This window comes from Mauremys reevesii, linkage group 7 (genome assembly GCF_016161935.1).
Source record: "Mauremys reevesii isolate NIE-2019 linkage group 7, ASM1616193v1, whole genome shotgun sequence".
In the NCBI taxonomy this organism is placed as follows: Eukaryota; Metazoa; Chordata; order Testudines; family Geoemydidae; genus Mauremys; species Mauremys reevesii.
Window position 1 is genome coordinate 107,888,686 of NC_052629.1, and position 17,242 is coordinate 107,905,927.

Below are 17,242 nucleotides of genomic sequence, written 5' to 3' on the forward strand. Positions count from 1 at the left end.
ATCTCCATTTCAGGGTGTTCAGTATGAGACAGCCAAGGTCTGATTTGGCGACATGCTGAGCATACACAATTCCAGCTGAAGTCAGAAGAGCTATGCATGCCCCTGGAACCAGGCCCTACCTCTTTCAAGTAGGGTGCTGCAAAGCAGAGGAACTCAAAATCAGTGGGCACTTTTGAAAATGTAGCCTTTTGGTGCCTCAGTTTCCCCTTCTGTAAAGGGGTGATGGATCTGCATATGAAGGCTTGGGGGGATTTGTTAATTGTGTGAAAAAGTTCTTTGAGACTCCCCCGGTGAACAGTGCAAGAGAAATGCCATTCCTGAGTATGATTATTTCTGTGTTTTACACATTCCTGCAAACATGTGTGGGTTTGAGGGAATGGGGAAGTGAAAATAATGTTTCCTGAACATGTCTAACTGTTGATTCACATTTCAACAACTAAGGGCCTGAGGGTTGAGAAGGTTATGTAACCCAGGCATCAGGTAATAAAGAGGTGAAAGCACTGTAGGAAAATCATTAGGAAGCAGAGACAAGCAGACCTAATGGGAGCAGAGAGTCAAGAGAGCTCATAGTTGCTAAAGGGAAGGAAGGGGAGTGTAAACATTGTACAGAGCATTGTAACTATTAGATTTTTGTCACAGAAAATGGAAGCAATATGATTGCTTTGCAGCAGGATGGAGTCAGCTGTGCCGAGCTGCTTCCCATGTGGATACTGAGAATTAGAAAAATGTAATAGAAACTGACAAAAGGGTTGTTTTTTTAATGCTAAATCATATTGTAGTGGGAATGAGTGCCCAGTACTTCTGGGAAATCCTTAGGATCGCAGCCAAGACCCCTTCAGCTTGCTCTATGTGCAAACCGTCCTCCTTGCCTGTTGGATTTCATATGCTCTATGGCTTAATATAGATATTTGGTTTGGTGTTTGATTGTATAAAGCTAAGCACAGTCATGAAAGACCCAGGCTTGGGAACTCACACTCTCTTTTGTCTCCTGTGGTTTAGTGGAGGTCTATAACTGTGCCACTGGAAGCACAGACTGTTCTCAGTGCCTGGGGAGAGAGGACATGGGGCACCGATGCATCTGGAGTGAGAGCAGCTCCATTTGCAGACTAAACACTGAATCCCCACAGATCCCAGTCATTTGTGCTGCTCCGGAGATTAGGAAGGTAAGACTTGAATGCAGCAGAGAGCGCATTCTGTTGGTCAGCATCACTCCATATAATATAACAAACAACACAGTCCTGAGTTTCAAAACCAAGGAGAGGGTCACAGGTGTAGCATCTACTACCAGTCATTCAGTCAGGACAACTGAGAAATCCTCTTTTATCCTTGGTGCAAGACTGGCACCATTCTGTTCACCAATTTGTTATGCTGCCCATTCACCTGAAAACTCCAGACTCGCTGCAGATGATATCTAGGTACGATAGGATCCAATCGGGTTCACTCTAGTGGGAAAAACAGAGCTTGTCAGCTCTCCAAGGCCATGTGTTGTTTTGGGGAGATGGGAAAATCAAATGGATTCATGCTGAGTGATTTTTCAGAATCAATCAGAAGATTCATTAGCTAGGAATAGACATTAGAATGGGTACAGATAAAATAATAACCTGCACCCAAAACTCCATCCAGACATGCCCGGAAGCTATAGTGAGGTTCACAGTGTCTCAGTGAACTTTATGTCAGTGTGTTTTAGAGATGGTCCAAAGTCTAGATCTGGATCCCAACTTTCCCACTGTCCTGGGATGTTCTGGAATCCTGGGTTTTGATTAGAGATAGGGGACTAGCCACCAGCTTCCACTCCAGATGCAGAGTCCCAGAGAAGAGTGTGTATTCGGGAAATACCAGGATCAACTTCATGGGAATGGGCAAAAATCTGGAGAGCAAAGATCCTATGAAAAACAGCTAATGAATCCACCAAAGCAGGGATGAGCATACAGCTATCCACTCAGAGGCTGAGTGCTGTAACATTGTGTGTATGTATTTTGTGTTTCCCGTAGCCAATTCCATCTTGTCACTCTCACATGCCCAACAGTGGGAAGGGAATGTTCTCTGATGAGCCTCCCCCCGCCTGCATATAAAATATTATCAGCTCCTTGCCAAAAAAATAATGGAAGCAAACCACAAGAATTCAGGTTTCAGGATGTCACAGGATTGTGATGCTATTTCCTTAGCAGACACTGGGCATTGAATCTAAATCCTCCATCAGAGAAACATGCCAGCTTTGCGGTAGTGTTTACAGAGTCATCCTCAGGAGAAGGAGAACAACTGTATAGGGAAGGGGCACCGAGCATAGTAGTGGAACATTATCAGCTGTAACCAGCTTGGCGGAAGAAGGAGCCTCCGTTCTTGACCTTCCACCCCCTGGCTTACGTCATGTTGTGTTGGCAGCAGCTACAGTGAATGGCAAGCTGCAACCTCTCCAGATACACTCTGAGAAAGGCTGATGTTACTAGGCAGCTTTTGCTGGCTTTATTTGTTGATAAGTTTGCTAAATGTAAAGGGCCTTTTCTAAGGGCAGCATATTTAACTAGACCAGATAAATAACGAAATCAAACAGCCAAGTGGCCCACTGCAAAACAGTAACATAGCAAATCTCCCATGGATATGCAGTAAAATGGCATGATAGCCTGGAGCATTTGCGCTGTTTGCAATGGTCCCATCCCAACTAAGCAGGGTGTAATATTCAGATGCGACAAAGTAACAAAGTAATTCAGTAGGAGGCAGCCTGCTCTCTGACTCATTCAAGGGATCAGTGCCCCAGCACGATATTAGGGGAGGAGTACTTGTGCCCTGGCAAATGTTCAACTCGTTATTTATTTGTTTGTTTATTTATTGAGCTTAGAGGCCTCCATTCAAAGGTCAGAACCCCATTGTGCTAGGCACTGTCCACACACATAATGAAGAGATGGTCCTTGCCCCAAAGAACTAACAGTCTCAGAAGATTCTGCTGCTCCACTCTGTCTTCTAAATCGTTGTGCAGAGTTGCTGTGTTTCTCTCCAGAGGTGGCTGTATGTTCAATGGCAGATGCAGCAATCTCTGTGCCCACAGAGGGCACCAGAGTCACCCAAGAATTGTAAGGCCTTTTTGTTGACAAAGCTCCTGCAGGAAGAGCAAGCCAAGAGGTGCCTCTCATGCTCCTATGCATGTGAAGCTGGAGCATGAGAGGCAGGACAGAATCAGATTAAACGGAGTGTATGCACACGCATATATACACACACAGAGGAACTAGACATTACTTGGGAATCAAATCAAAAAGGTTTTTCTGCAGTTCTGTTTTAATCCATTCCCCTTTTCCTTTGTCTCCTTGGCAGATTGAGCCCCTGAGCGGGCCCCTGGAAGGAGGAACTCTGCTCACAATAAGAGGAAGGAACCTGGGCCGTAGGTTCAGTGATGTTGTTAATGCTGTCAAGATAGGGAGCGTGAGATGTGCACCACTCTGGGACAGATACATGGTCTCTGAGGCGTGAGTAACTCAGGCTGAGCCACTGAAAAGCAGGAGACTGTGCTTAAGGATTGTTTATTTTTTCCCTTTTTCGGTTAGCCAATCCCCCCCCCCGGCCCTTGTGATGGGGAAATGGCTGGCCGGGTGACATTGATAGTAACCCATTCAGTTATGCATGCATGCACCCACTGGGGACTGATAGTTACCAGCATTGAGCTGCTTTTCAACCTAATGAGACAAATTTGGTGGGGGTCTCAGTTTTGCTTCTCGGTGTCTACATGACACACAACCCCACCCGTACAATAGGCACTAACTGGCCACTCCTTAGTAGTCTCCATCAAAGACTGAATGGGCCAAGGAGACTCCCAGAGAAGGGCTGAGTCCCCTTGGTGGGACAATGTGGGGGACGTGTGCATAGCTGCTGCCTGTGGAGAACCTGTTCAGAGACTGAATGTAGAACTTTGCTCCTCCGAGCTGTCAAACCTTTCACCTTCATTACGCGTCACATCAGTACTGTCTCACTTCATTATTTTCTAGCCTTCCCCATTATCACTTCCAGACAGGCTTGAGAGGAAAGCTGAGGTGATTGTCTCCAGCCTCCTTGGGAGTGAGAACCTCCACAAAAGCCTCAAAACCCCCCTTCCCCCAGCCAGTTTCCCACAGAGATGGTTATATTAGACTATGAACCAAGGTCAGACAGTCCAGAATGCCCATGCTCTGAGGCAGAGTCTCCTGGCACCAACAACTCCATGCCTGCTTGACAAAGAATTAGATTTTGCCCCTCATGCTGGAATAGCTAGACCCTGCTAGTAAGAAGCTCAGCCCATGCTCTGCTATGCAGCTGAAAGCGAGAGCAGGTACTGGCTAAATAACAGTGTCTTCTAGGGATCCCTGTACAAGGCCACATATATCTGTGAGACCAGTATTGTTTGTTGAGCCTTTGGCTGTGTCTCCACTGAGCTTTTCCTTGAAATATCCCTCTGCAGAACTATTGTGGGGGCAGCGCAGTGGCAGCTGCAGTGTAAACAGCATGCAGATATTCTTTGCCAGTGTTGCTTTACCCTCCTCAAAGCACCTGTAGACAATGTGGTGGTAAAAATGCAGGTGGCTGGTCTGTGCTAGCACTGCCACCATTACTAGGCCCACTGGAGCTGCATATAATGCAATGATGGCGGATTGCAAGGGAAAGCTCAGTCTTACTTAGCTCTGCTCTTGCTCTGTTCTGACTTTGTGCCTCCTCTCTTTTTCCATCTCTCTCTCTTCTGCAGGATTGTATGCCAGACTGGAGAAGCTCCCTTTATATTTTCCGATGTAGTGACAGTTAACGTGAGCAGGGAAGGGAAATCAAAGGAGCGATACTCCTATGTGGTAAGTTGCCACCATTCATTGAGCCCAAATTCATCTCTGGTGAAACTCTGATGCTCCACTGGCTTACATGAAGGAAGAACCTAGCTCCTGGAGTCAGGAGCCATCAGCGATGCTTTCAGCTATTCACTTTATGAGCTTCAGTCTGGCTGACTTTAGCTCCCTGTGTCAAAACAAAATGCCAAGAAATGGCTTCTGCTTCTTTCCACTCTGAATGTTAGCCCTCACATCACCATTTCCAGCCAAGAGAGGGGCACATGTCTAGAGAAGTTTGCCAACATTCCCGTCATTCTCTGTCCATATTCTTTCCTCCTTGCTTTTAACAGCAGCCCCACAGTATCTGTACAGTACAAAGTAGATAGTTTTGGGAAACATAGGATCTCCCAGTTCTCTTCCTCAGCTTCTTCCTGGTTTCCATTTTGTTACTGTCACCATAGCCCCTGCTGTACTTCCTGCTGTGAATTTCAGATCTACACACATAGGTCAGATTGCACAGCACTTTATGCACAGGACTCATTATGTATTCCCTTCTGGAAAAAACAATGTGCCCCACAAAGGGTTTAGAAAACAAGATCCATGCCAAAAAGCATCAGATAACCCCTACAGCACAATTTAAATGGGTTCTCCCAGTTATTTAAATGAACACATGTCAAATAAATCCAAGACCGAAAGTAAGAACTGCAGCAGTTTTGCATCAGGGGCTCTTGTTGAGGCAGTGTGGATGTGTGTTTTGAATTAGGAGACTGTTGATAATTGTATATTCAATTATTTGACCACCCTTTGGTTCATTTATGAAATATATTCAAGAGACCAAATAACCAATGTCAGTATCGTTTATTGCTAAAAGCCAATAATAATGTAGTACAGGAAAAAGGTTCAGTACGATACCAGTCTCTGGGAAGCTGACTTTCGTAGCTTTGTTACTTTCACCTTACACAGATAATGTGCTCCCAAAGTTGTATCCCTAAGGCAGTCTTTTTTTTTTACTCAAAAGGTACTGTGTGCGTCATCTGAAATTAGATTTAACCAGCTTTCTATCTTGTTTTGCTGGGACCATAGTGTTTCCCTTATCTCTGTTCTGAACACATGCATTCCAGGTACCAAGGAGCATGAAGACACCTAGGTTTTTACCAGGATAGAACAACATATCTAGTCCTTTTCCTTTGGGACATTCCAGAACTGGCCTAGGAGAGTAACTTTACCTGTTGCTATGGCAAAACACCCATATGTCCTGATCCTGACATTTTCCCCATCTACTTAAGCCTAAGCCTTCTTCCACTAATGCGAGGAGTTATGGGATATTTGACACTGGTGAACAGAATTGTTTGAGAGTATAATACATTCAGTTAAGATAACTTCCCAACCCTTACATTAATACTAAGCCTAACATATGTGTTGGGTAACAAGCCCTGGGTTCTAATCTCAGATTAGTGATTTGCTATGTGTAGGGCCCTACCAAATTCACAGCCATGAAAAATGCGTCATGGACTGTGAAATCTGGTCTTTTGTGTGCTTTTAACCTATACTATACAGATTTCACGGGGAGACCAGCGTTTCTCAGATTGGCGGTCCTGACCCAAAAGGGAGTTACAGGAGGGTCACAAGGTTATTTTAGGGGGTCACAGTATTGCCACTCTTACCACTGCTCTGCCTTCAGAGCTGGGCGACCGACTGGAGAGCAGTGGCTATTGGCCAGGTGCCCAGCTCTGAAAGGCAGCGCCCTGCCAGCAGCAGTACAGAAGTAAGGGTAGCAAAACCATACCATGGCATCTTTACTTCTGTGGTGCTGCCTGCAGAGCTGGGCAGCCGGAGAGTAGCACCTGCTGACTGAGGGCCCAGCTCTGCAGGCAGAAGCACAGAAGTAAAGATGGTAATATCATATCATGCTATCCAGGGCCATCCCTAGCCATTTTGGTGCCCTACGCAGCCCCCCTGCCAGTTGCGGGGGGGCCCTCCATGGGAGGGCAGAAGCAGGCTTGGTGTTTCTCAAGACCTCTTTTGGTTAACATTGTACAGTAGCCCATGGAGATGCTCATCCTTCTCTAGTGGTCTGAAAGAGACCAGTGCTTCTGTTACCTTTCCAACCAAGGCCTGGTCTACACTAGGACTTTAATTCGAATTTAGCAGCGTTAATTCGAATTAACCGCGCACCCGTCCACACCAGGAAGCCATTTAATTCGACCTAGAGGGCTCTTTAGTTCGAATTCGGTACTCCACCCCGACAAGGGGAGTAGCGCTAAATTCGACATGGCTATGTCGAATTAGGCTAGGTGTGGATGCAAATCGAACTTAGTAGCTCCGGGAGCTATCCCACACTGCACCACTGTGTTGACGCTCTGGACAGCAGTCCAAGCTCAGATGTTCTGATCAGCCATACAGGAAAAGCCCTGGGAAAATTTGAATTCCTTTTCCTGTCTGGCCAGTTCGAATCTCATTTCCTGTGTGGACGTCGTGGCGAGCTCAGCAGCACTGGCAACGATGCAGAGCTCTCCAGCAGAGGAGTCCAGGGAATCTCAGAGTAGAAAGAGGGCCCCAGCATGGACTGACCGGGAAGTCTTGGATCTGATCGCTGTGTGGGGCGATGAGTCTGTGCTTTCGGAGCTGCGCTCCAAAAAACGGAATGCAAAGACCTACGAGAAGGTCTCCAAAGCCATGGCACTCAGAGGATACAGCCGGGATGCAATGCAGTGCCGCGTGAAAATCAAGGACCAAAAAAGGCTACCAAAAAATCAAAGCGGCAAACGGACGCTCCGGAGCCCAGCCCCAGACATGCCGCTTCTACGAGGCACTGCATGCCATTCTCGGTGGGTCTGCCACCACTGCCCCACCAGTGACCGTGGACTCTGAGGATGGGATAGTGTCGACGGGCAGTTTCTCAGCGATGTTCGCCGATGGGGAAGATGAGGAAGGGTTTGTGGAGGACGAGGCAGGCGACAGCGCTTACAATACTGCTTTCCCCGACTGCCCGGATCTCTTCATCACCCTCACAGAGATCCCCTACCAACCCTCCCCGGCCGTTAACCCGGACTCCGAATCAGGGGAAGGATCAGTCGGTAAGTTCTATAAACATGTAAACATTTATTTTTTAAAAAACAGGAATAAAAACTATATGAAAAGAAGGTCAATGCATATAGGGATCGAACAGAAATCCTCTTGGGACAGTTCCACGAAGCTCTCGTAGAGGTACTCGAAAAGCCTCCACAGGAGGTTCCTGGGGAGAGGTGCCTTATTGGGTGCTCCGTGGAAGCACACTCTTCCGCGCCAGGCCATCCTGAGGTACAGTGGGAGCATTGCCTCGACCAGCATGGCAGCATAGGGCCCTGGTCTGTGCAGGGATTCACGCAGCATGCGCTCTCTGTCTCTCCTAGTGACCCGCCTCAGGGTGATCTCGCTCCGCGACTGCTGCATCTAATTAGGGGAATTACTGTAATGTTACTATTGTGAATGCTTGACTTTTCCTTTGCATAAAAATGACCGTCGTTTAACAGCCACGTGTTGGAGGCTGCAGAGGAAAAGCATACAGGGATCTTTCCCGGGGACGGCCGCGAGGGGCTGGAACAGGGTCAGACTTTATGCTTTCCAGATTGCCTGCAGCAGGAGGGCACTGCTATCCATTAACTGTTAAGCAGCCTAAAGTTTACGGCTTACCAGGCCTGGCTGCTACACAGATTCTGCTGTCCTGCCCCGCTTGTCCGATCTCCAGTGCAAGACCCCAGGCAATGAAAGCGAATGCCGAAAATTTGAACTTGTCCTGAGAGCACATGAGATAGGTGCCCTGTATGGTCTTGTTCACAGAAACTGAGTAGACTGTGTTCACTGTTCGCAAACATGTATCTTTGCAAGGAAATCACTTCCTTTTTCCCATCACATAGCTGCTGCTCTTTCCCGAACTGCCCCGGCATCCCCCTCACAGAGGCTGGCGCACATTAGGTGGCGAAAGAAAAAGACTCGGGACGAGATGTTCGCTGAACTGATGGCCTGCTCCAGAGCCGAGGCGGCCCAGCAGAACCAGTGGAGGGAGACCCTCTCTCAGCAGCAGCGCTCACACAGCGAACGGGAGGACAGGTGGTGCCAGGAAGACCAGCAGGTGACTCAAACGCTGCTTGGACTAATGAGGGAGCAAACGGACACGCTCCGGCGCCTTGTGGATGTTCTGCAGGACCGCAGGCAGGAGCAGAGAGCCCCCCTGAACTGTATCTGCAACCGCCCTCCCCCGCCACAAAGTCCTGTCCCCCCCTCACCCAAAATCACAAGAAGGAGGGGCGCTAGGGGCCGTGAAAACTGTCACTCCACCCCAGCAGAGCGCTCATGTACCAAACAGCTCTCATTCCCTAAAGTATGAGAATTGCTTCCCTTCCTGGCTCACCCGATCCAAAATCCCAGTTTCATCCCCCAACTGTGTAGTTGAGTATTAAAAATAGTTTGCTGTTCATTGCTGTTTCCGTCATGTTTCTTTGCAGAAGACTTTGTGTGAAGGGGAGATAGGGGTTTGTTAATTGCATAGGACAGCCACCATTACCAGGGTACAGACATGGGGGCAGGATCAACAGCAGGTCACACACAGAGTGCAGTCACTAGGCACCCGGGTCACTGTGGGAGGTGTCTGCTGCCCCAGGTCAGTCTGGGAGGTGTCTGCTGCCCCAGGGTCCGAGCGCCTGGCATCCACAAATGGCAAGGCAGGCTGCCCGTACCATGCCCTTCCACCCTAGCCATGAACCTCTCCGACGCCCTGAGCCCCAGCCAGAGCCATCATCCCCCTACACCTACTCACCCTTCCCACACACCCCTCACCCCTTCCTGCAAACCCACCCCTTCCTGCACACCCTCCTGTAACCGTCCTCCCCCCAGAGACCGCTGTAGGAGCAGGAGCCTGTCAGTCCTCGAGTGTAGAAGCGGTCCCAGGGTCACTACCTTTGAGAGCAGTAGCTCAACGATTGCGTGGGCTACTTGCATCACAGCAACCCCCACGGTAGATTTGCCCACGCCAAAGTGGTTCGCTACTGACCGGTAGCTGTCTGGCGTGGCAAGTTTCCAGAGGGCTATGGCCACTCGCTTCTGCACAGTTAGGGCTGCTCGCATCCGGGTGTCCTGGCGCTTCAGGGCAGGGGCCAGCAAGTCACACAGTTCAAGGAAAGTGCCCTTACGCATCCTGAAGTTTCGCAGCCACTGTGATTCATCCCAGACCTGCAGCACTATGCGGTCCCACCAGTCCGTGCTTGTTTCCCGGGCCCAGACTCGCTGTCCCATAGCATGAACGTGACCCATTGCCACCATGATCTCCGCGGCGCGGGATCCCGTGCTTTGTGAGAGGTCTGTGCCACTCTGACACTTCATCTCCTCACCGTGCTGCCGGAGCCTCCTCGCCCGATTTCTCAGCAGCTGACTGTGGAAGAGGTGGACGATAAGGTGCGAGGAGTTGACAACGGCCATAAGTGCAGCGATGATCACAGCGGGCTCCATGCTCGCAGTGCTGTGGCGTCCGCGCTGTCACTGACCAGAAAAGTGCGGTAACAGATTTCCCGCCGGCGCTTTCAGGGAGAGAGGGCGGGAGTGACGGTTGAATGACGACAGTTACCCAAAACCACCCTCGACACATTTTTCCCCCAGCAGGCATTGGGGGCTCTACCCAGCATTCCAATGGGAAGCGGGGACTGCGGGAACTGTGGGATAGCTGCCCAGAATGCACCGCTTCCAATGTCGCCGCTTGCCCCGTTAGTGTGGACTCACAAAGTCGAATTAGTGTCCTTAGTGTGGATACACAAATTCAAATTCATAAGGTCGAATCCACAAATTCGACCTAAGTTAAATCGAACTACTCTTGTAGTGTAGACATACCCTAAGTCTCAGGTCAAACCCATTAGTGAGTAGCCCAATGCAGTTTAGGACAAGCCCACTGGACTGATTCAAGTACCAAGTACATGCTACTTTACTATAATTCTTTGGGTTTGTGCTGTGGGTTTGATTGTCTTGAAAAACACCTGCTATACATCACACAGGTTAGCTGACAACTACACCTGCACGCAACTAACCTTTAAAAATCTGGGCCTAAGTGCTTGCCTGTGAGGGCACATAACTAAGGACTCACCAAATTCATGGTCCGTTTTGGTCAATTTCACAGTCATGGGATTTTTAAAATAGTAAATTTCAAGATGTCATCTATTTAAATCTGAAATTTTATATAATTGTCCCAGCTTCTAGAGGCCTGAAATAAGATGTCACCTGTCATTACTTCCATCAAGTTGATTTTGGTTCCCCTCCAGCTCAGTGGAAGTTCACTGGGATCCTAGTGTCAGTAGATTCAGGTTCTGGTAGGTGTTAGATTTTTCACATCCAAAATGTCCCACAAGGGCAAAGCTAGCTGGGTTAGAGACATATTCATGTGATATCATAAGGGTAGTGCAGGCTTCAAATGCTGGTAAGATCCAGTTGCTTTTCCTGCAGAGTTTGAGATTTCTAGAGAATCATGAGTCTCCAGGATGTGTCTGTTGTAATCCAGAAAATTAGACCTCACAGCACATCGGCTGTGTTGGTGACACAGAGGTGAAAGAGAGTAAGGATTGGAGGCAGATGTGCTCTTTTTTTTTTTAAATTGTTTTTGGTGTATGTGGGGAAGACATCTTGGGAAACATCTGCAAAAGCGACACCAACGAAAGAAAGAAAATCAACTGCCAGCCCCTTGAGCTGGAACCCTGCATTCATGAGAGCCCTACATTCCTAGCCACTGACCAGCCTTGTGTCTACGGGCCACACCGCTAGGCAGAGAAAACAGGAGGAGCCATTTTTCTGTTCCTCTCACAGGAAGGAGGCTGTCTCATCATCAGTTGCTTCCCTCAGCCTGGGCTAGGAAATGGAACAAAACATGTGGAGACTGAAATCCCGGGGTCAGTACCGGAATGTATGTAAATAAAAGATTGGGTTAAATAATGTCCTACAAGGTGTAGGGTATTATAGCTGAAACAGCAACCATGTTCCACCCCAGAGGTAGCTGCATTGCAGAGCTGAGTGATTTAATTCCTCTTTGTCAGTTCTGCTCTCACATATGCTAGGGTGAATATGGAGTGTAAAACAGATCTCACCATGTAAAACTGGCCTAGGTGAGATCTGAATGCCAGAACTGCTAGTGATCTACCTGACAATGTCTGACTCTCAGAAAATCCTTTGTAAGAAGCTAAAATGGCTTCCAGAGGGATTGTTCTGTTCTGGGGGTTTCAAAGTCATACTCAGGAATGCATAAAAGAGGGGGAATTCATCTCTACTGTAACTCCATTGCACCAGAGATAAATTTGGCCCTTCAATTGTGCCAGGGCATTCCAGCCAGATCTCTGTGAGTAGAGTTGAACTTTCAAGAGTTACTGTGGAAAGTAACAATGCTACCAGCTGGTGATCAAGCTGCAAGTGACAGACCCCAGCTAATGGGGTGAGATTGGGCTGAGAGCTTGAGGGTCTTGGTGGGCACAAATAATCCTTTATATTTTGTATTATATATTTTAATATATGAGGGAGGGGCCCCATGCATGGGTCGGCTGCCTAAAGGCTTTGATCCATTTAAATTAACAAAATAAATACTGTAGAAATGGAAGACAATCAGAAACCCCAGGGGAAATGGCTATAGAGGAATACAATCCATCCCAGTGTGTGACAAGGTCAAGAAGAACTTGTAATATAGCAGGACGGTATGGCTGGAATTGACAGGAAAAGACATTAGTACCATGGGACAGTAAGCGGTTTAACAATATTTGCTGCTGTCAGCTTGCATGTATTTTTCTCAGCAATATACAACGACTGTAGTAGGGCTGAGGTCTCCACAGTATCGTATGTGCTCTGCAACCCTGCACATCTGGTTCCTCAAGGATGTTGTAGCTCTTTTACAGGGAGCCACAGAATGCTCTGTAAAAGGATTTAAAACTTATTTTTCATGCCATGTGTACTGTTCATACCAGGGCAGGGAAGCTACCCAGTGAACTTGCCTTTGGAACTTTATTTGGGAGCCACATGGCATCCATTGGGTTCTCAGAATTTTATTGGGCACCAAAGCCTTGAACCTTGAATCTCAGTAAAATTTCCAAGGGGCTGCAAATATGAATAATGCACTTGTTAATTTCAGTAGCTTCCAATGGGGAGAGAGGAAGGCAGAGGGAAACACTGAGGGGCAAACCAACTCAGTAGCGTCCCTGCTAGGAGCTGTCACCCCTGGAGATCTGGCTTTCAATCCTGCCTCAGGGAAATGAATTTGATGTTTGATTATCCAGACCCGAATGGATGCATGCCCAGATCACAAAACCGCCATACAACACGGCTTTATAGGTAGCCTCCCACTCAGGTGGGAGTTGGACCGAGGGAGATGTTTTCCTTATTGATTGGACACACGCCATTACATTCAGATCTGGATCCACATAGTCCCAAGGTTCAAGGGGATTTGAATTCAGGGTTCTGGTTTGGGCCCATGTGTGGTTTTTAGATTAGGACTTAGGTATATCTGTAGATTGGAGGCCTTGGAGGGTGGCTCCGCTCTTCAATTCAGATAGGTGTAAGTAGCCTGTGTTATTTGGTCTCTCCCTTTGTTTGGAAAATGAGCCAGATAGATCTCTCGCTCTCTGGTGGTGTTACAGCACTGGCACCATCTGACACTAAAATGGAACTTGTGTCCAGATTACCACATTAGGGGGTTATTGGGGTTAGGAAACTGCTGAAAAATCTCACCTTTCTTTCCCCTTTCTTTTTCTAGCTCCCTGCGGTGCAGTCCGTTGAGCCAGGGGCTGGCCCTAAAGCCGGAGGCACCAAAGTAACCATCAGAGGGAGTAATCTCAGCGTAGGATCTGATCTCCGCGTCCTGGTCAATAGCACTAAACAGTGCACAGACCTCACGTAAGTGCTGTCTGGAGATGACCTGTGTTACTGTGTTATTGGACTGGCACTCAGGACTTGCTGTAGATGCACCAGTGAGCAGGAGTCTAAGAGCCTCAGCTAGTAGGAAGGATCATATTGTTATAGCAATTGATAAGAGAGTTGGCGTTTAGAGGGAGTCCATTGAGCACTGCTGCCAGCTGGCATGATGGCTTACAGCCAAGGAGCCAATGACACCTTCCTAAAAGTAGCATCCAGATTTATCCACTGAGCTGCCCCCTCCTCCATCCCAATTGTCATGAGCAGCCTTGTGCTTTGCCAGTGTGGTAACATTGAGTAGTCATGTGGCCACTTGACTTAAGGATGTAGTGAGTTTCTCCTTTAGGACAAATGCAGGAAGCTAAGAGTCATAGTTATTACTGAGGTGCAGTGGCTGCATTCCAGCAGTGGCAGAGGTGATATGTACAGTTGGTAAAGTACTCTGGGTCCTATGTAGTCTTGTGGTTATACACACAGCCCTAGGAGTTAGGTGGTCCTGCTTCTAGTTCCAGCTCTGTCAGATACTTGCAATGGGGTGTTGGTCAAGCTGCCTAGGCTAAAAATTTTTTTAAAGTGGCCAATAATTTTAAATGTACTTATTTAAAACACATTCTGTATATAGTTTAACCCCAGATGAAATAAATTTAGCCATTCTTTTCACGCACCCTTGTTGAGTAATCATGTGTCTTGTTACAGTGTCCACTGCCTGTCCTTTGCCATCCCCACCCCACCGTTTTCTTGTCTCTGTGTTGCATCTTGTCATTTCAATTGTAAGCTTCTCAGGGCAAGGACCTTATGCTATTTATTGTTCTGCAAGGCACACTATTTGATGCTGTAAAAAATAACAATGTCGGGTACCTCTGTTTTGGGGTACCCACTTGGGAGCACCAAGGTGTCTCATGTCAGGTTGCCAAAAGAGGAGACACCCCAAATCAACTGCCAGTTTTTAGATCTTTGGCCTTAATCTGTCTGTGCCGCAGTTTCCTCACCTGCGAAATGCTGATGATAGTACCTCTCCCATGGGAATGGGAATTATGAGACAAGATCCATTGTTGTTGGTTGGTGCTTTGAGATCCTCCAGTGGAAAGCATCTAGAGTGCAAAGTATTTCCACTGTTAAAGGCACTCTCAAAAAACAAAGCCATTGTTGGAGGTGTGGCGAAGCTACATGGCTTTGTGCTGCTTGCTGCACCCGAATGCCAAACCTGAGGCTGTTCACCTCACTGCCAACATTGGGGCTGTGGGAATATGTCTCTGCTGCCTCATGTCATGCACTCTTTGTTCAGCAGTTGTGCTCTGCAGCTGGCTATGTCTTTCTCTTTCCAGTCGAACTGCTACCACCATCACATGCACCATGCCGGCCGTGGAGCTCACTATGGCTGTGCGACTCTGCGTCCAGTTTGAGAACAAGTCTTGCATCAATGATAACATCACATTCAAGTATGAGAGAAACCCGACTATAACAGATATCAACCCAACAAGGAGTCAGATCAGGTGAGATCCCTGCACTGGTGGAGAAGGCAGAGTCTCTAGGGACCCTACCCTTCCTGTGTGGTCATTGAAATGTGTTGTTTATTTTGCTGAATGCAAATGTGAATGTAGTACTCATCAAAGTGAAGAGCTAGCAGGACTGGAACAACAGAGGTGCTGCAGATCTGAGTGAGGGTGCATAGACACAGCTGTTTGACCCTGAGATTGAAGTGGGGGTGCTGCTGGTCACAACTGAGGTGCACAGCTGAACAGTGACCTCAGGGGAAGAATGTCTGAGGATGTTACAGGTCAGGACTGAGGTGCTTTGGCAGAGCAGTGTGGTGTCCCCAGGGTTGGAATACCAGGAGCTATCACAGCTCAGGACTGCAGTGCATTGGCAGAGCTACGTTGAGGAGTTGTGCAGACACCTGCTGTCTGTGGGCCTAGTTCTAGCGAGTGTCTCTGAAATTCACACAGAAAATGGAAGAAAAGCATTGACTGTCATCCTTAGTAACTTTACTACCTGTCTTCCTCTACATTGTGTAGGTGCCCTATGGAAGTTCAAGTGGGGGCCGACATCTATACGGCAATAAAACACCCATGGCTGGCTCAGGCTGCGGGGCTATAAATGGGAGTGTAGATGTTTGGGCTCAGGCTGGAGCCTGGGCTCTGGTACCCCGCGGAGAGTGGGGAGGGTCCCAGCCCCCTGGGCTGCAGCCCAAACATCTACACTCCAATTTTATAGCCAACAGCCTGAGCCCTGCAAGCCCAAATCAGCTGACATGGGCCAGCCACGGGTGTTTTATTGCAATGCAGACATACCCTCTGAGTCTTAGGATTCTGACTGGCAATAACACTGCAGGCCATCAGCTGAGATTTGTAATTTTGTGTTTAAATGGTTCCTAATGCCACCACTTTACACTTTAAAGCATGTTACTTTGGTTTTATTTGTCTCCCCGGAGCCTCTAGACTTCCTGTTGCTTTTGGATTTCTCTGTGAAATCCCAACTCACTTAGCAGTAGAATCTGAAAATGCAGAGCCTGAGTCTGACCACAGAAATCTGAGAATCCAGCACCTGAGCCTCCTCTCCAAAATGCCATGAAAGCAACACCCTCAGAAAATAAATGCAAGCTACTAAGACTACAACAGTCCGATGCTATCTACAGCCTGCCTAGCAGAGACATGACTCAGATCACAAGTTCAATACCAAGGGTACAGGATGTGTGAGAATGCGCATCAGTGACACACCCAATCCTCAGCTTCTCACGTGGAGTTTTATCAGTCTCAAGACTGGTGAATGGCAATAGCTGTATCCAGTGATGAGCTGCCAAAATATTAACAACAGGTTCCCTCCTCCTCACCTCAGGAGGGGGTCATGCCCCCCCCTCGGGGGGTCATGCCCCATCCAACCCCCCATGTTCCTTGACACCCCCCCCGGGTTCCCCTGACCCATCCCCCACCCTTCCCTGTCCCCTGACTGCCCCCTGCCACCCCATCCAACCCCTCCTCTCATTCTTGATGGCCCCCCGGGACTCCTGCCCCATCCAACCACCCCTTCTCTCTGTCCCTGACTGCCCCCCATCACCTTATCCAACCCCTGCTCCTTCCTGACTGCCCCCCGGGACCCTTGCCCCCATTCAATCCCCCTGTTCCCTGCCCTCTGACCGCCCCGACCCCTATCCATCCCCCCACAACCCACCGAACACTCCCTCCCTGCTCCCTGCTCCCTTACCACACTGCCTGTCCCCTGACTCCCCCCTCCCCCCGCGCTTACCTGCCTGCTCCTTGTTTCAGGCTTCCCGCGAACGTCTGATTCGCAGGAAGCAGGGGAGGGGGAGGAGAAGGAGGACGGAGCGTTCAGGGGAGAGGGGGAGGTGAGCTGGGGCCTGGGGCCGGGTGGACAGTTGCCCGAGCCTTTGTTAAATTTAGAAGCTTCTTTAGAATCGGTTGTCCTGGAACAGCCGGTTCTAAAAAGGCTTCTAAATTTAACAACCGGTTCCTGTGAACCGGTGCGAACCGGCTGGAGCTCACCACTGGCTGTATCTAAACACAGAGTGACAGCTACAAAATGTAGAGGCTCACATCCAA

General features: G+C 48.4%; 1 protein-coding gene across 1 annotated transcript in view; it reads left to right on the forward strand.

The window, feature by feature from the left end:
- The window catches only part of PLXND1 (plexin D1), a 133,394-nt gene that overhangs the window by 64,444 nt on the left and 51,708 nt on the right, over window positions 1-17,242 (forward strand). The window contains exons 12-16 of the mRNA XM_039480790.1: window positions 1,000-1,163; window positions 3,307-3,458; window positions 4,706-4,805; window positions 13,528-13,667; window positions 15,011-15,178. Coding sequence (XP_039336724.1) covers window positions 1,000-1,163; window positions 3,307-3,458; window positions 4,706-4,805; window positions 13,528-13,667; window positions 15,011-15,178 — 724 coding nt within the window. The remainder of the gene's footprint in view (window positions 1-999; window positions 1,164-3,306; window positions 3,459-4,705; window positions 4,806-13,527; window positions 13,668-15,010; window positions 15,179-17,242) is intronic.